General features: G+C 42.6%; 1 protein-coding gene across 1 annotated transcript in view; it reads left to right on the top strand.

The window, feature by feature from the left end:
- The window catches only part of LOC108362910 (uncharacterized), a 1,031-nt gene extending 641 nt beyond the window's left edge, over window positions 1–390 (top strand). The window contains exon 3 of the mRNA XM_017616061.1: window positions 351–390. Within this exon, the coding sequence (XP_017471550.1) occupies window positions 351–390 (40 nt within the window). The remainder of the gene's footprint in view (window positions 1–350) is intronic.
- Window positions 391–1,628: the final 1,238 nt, after the last annotated feature.

Genomic DNA, 1,628 nt, shown 5'->3' with positions numbered 1-1,628 from the left:
ACTTTTCGACGCGAATAATGAAATGTGCTAGTCTTCCACGCTAATAGTGAAATGTGCTAGTCTTCCACGCGAATAGTGAAATGTGCTACTCTTCGTAGGGACCGACGATATGTATAGCAGATAAAGTGACCATGGTTGCACAGAGAAGAAGCTTAACTTTTCCTTGTGTTGTGACAATAAAGAGCACAACCAATTTGATAACTAACGAGCTGTGATTGAGATTATATTTAGGTGGAGTGCAATAAGGCCCGCGGAAATAACGTCCATGGGCTTTATTTCCCAAGAAAAGAGAAACATGGGATCTCTATTTTTGCATACAGTGTAGTTCTGCTTTAAATTCTCTTCTGCAGTATACGCATAAAATCGAACGGTATTTTTGCCAATAACTGATAAGCGAATTATTGGAAGTTGAAGGTGAATTGTTACTGTTTTTTTTTTGCCTTCAATGCGATGCGCATATTTGTTGCCAGCATCTAAGGATTTTCAGTGGCAGCGCAAAAACGCGGACAACCGCGGAACGCGCGCTGCACCGCGTCGCGTCCGTCGATGACGCAAACACGGACCACCGCGGTTGAGCGCCAACAGGTCCGCTTTGCACAGATTGCTTTGCAGAGCACAGTAGACGTACTAATCTAAATGGAAATACAAGCATTTTGTGTCCTTTTTCAGGAAATAAAGTCCGCGGGCGTTATTGCCATATCGAAAGGGAAATAATGCCCACCGGCAAAAGGCAATAAAGCCCGCAGGCTAAAATTCTTTTCCGAAAAGCGGGCTTTATTTCTTTTTTTAAGCCCATGGCATAAAGCCCATGGGCGTTATTTCCGCGGGCCTTATTGCACCCCACCTCATATTTATATGTAAACGTACTTTTATGCTTTGCCGTACGCATATGCATACATATCAAATTTCATGAGTACCTAGTACTCACACCTTTTTTTGCCGTCACAATATTCTGAGGAGTTCCTATGAACAAAAAAAAACTGATTTCATTACCCTAAAATTGTTGCACAGTGTAATATTGAGACGTAACTCAAATTTCCACCTGTCTTTTAGTATACTAACTGTATGAATTGATCAAACTTTGATTGCGTTTCCCAAAAAATTTAAATTTTGAAATAATTCTGTATATTATTAAATGTGCGATATATTGAGAGACTAATAGATATACCATTTACTGCATCATCAAACTCAAATAAACTTCGTGCATTTATTACTTAACTTGTTCTTCCTCTTATTTGGCACTGTAACCGCCTTAGCGATTTTGGTCGAGCTCAACAAAGCACGCCAGTCGTTTCTCTTCTGTGCCAACTGACGCCAATTGGAAATGCCAAGTGAAGCCAAGTCCTTCTCCACCTGATCACTCCATCCCAGTGGGGGCCTCCCTCTTCCTCTGCTACCACTAGCAGGTTCCGAGTTTAATACTTGCAAGGCTGGAGCGTCGGTGTCATTCGAACGACATGGCCAAGCCAGCGGAGCCACTGTATTTTAATTGGCTGCACTATGTCCATGTCGTTGTAAATCTCATACAGCTCATCGTTCCACCGTCTGCGAGTACTCTCCGTCGCCAACGCGTAAAGGCCCGTAAATCTTCCGCAAAATCTTTCTCTCGAATACTCCAAGAGCCGCCC

This window comes from Rhagoletis zephyria, unplaced genomic scaffold (genome assembly GCF_001687245.7).
Source record: "Rhagoletis zephyria isolate East Lansing unplaced genomic scaffold, Rhagoletis_zephyria_1.1 Rzeph_scaffold_01141, whole genome shotgun sequence".
NCBI lineage: Eukaryota > Metazoa > Arthropoda > Insecta > Diptera > Tephritidae > Rhagoletis > Rhagoletis zephyria.
This window is presented reverse-complemented; position numbering and strand designations above follow the sequence as displayed.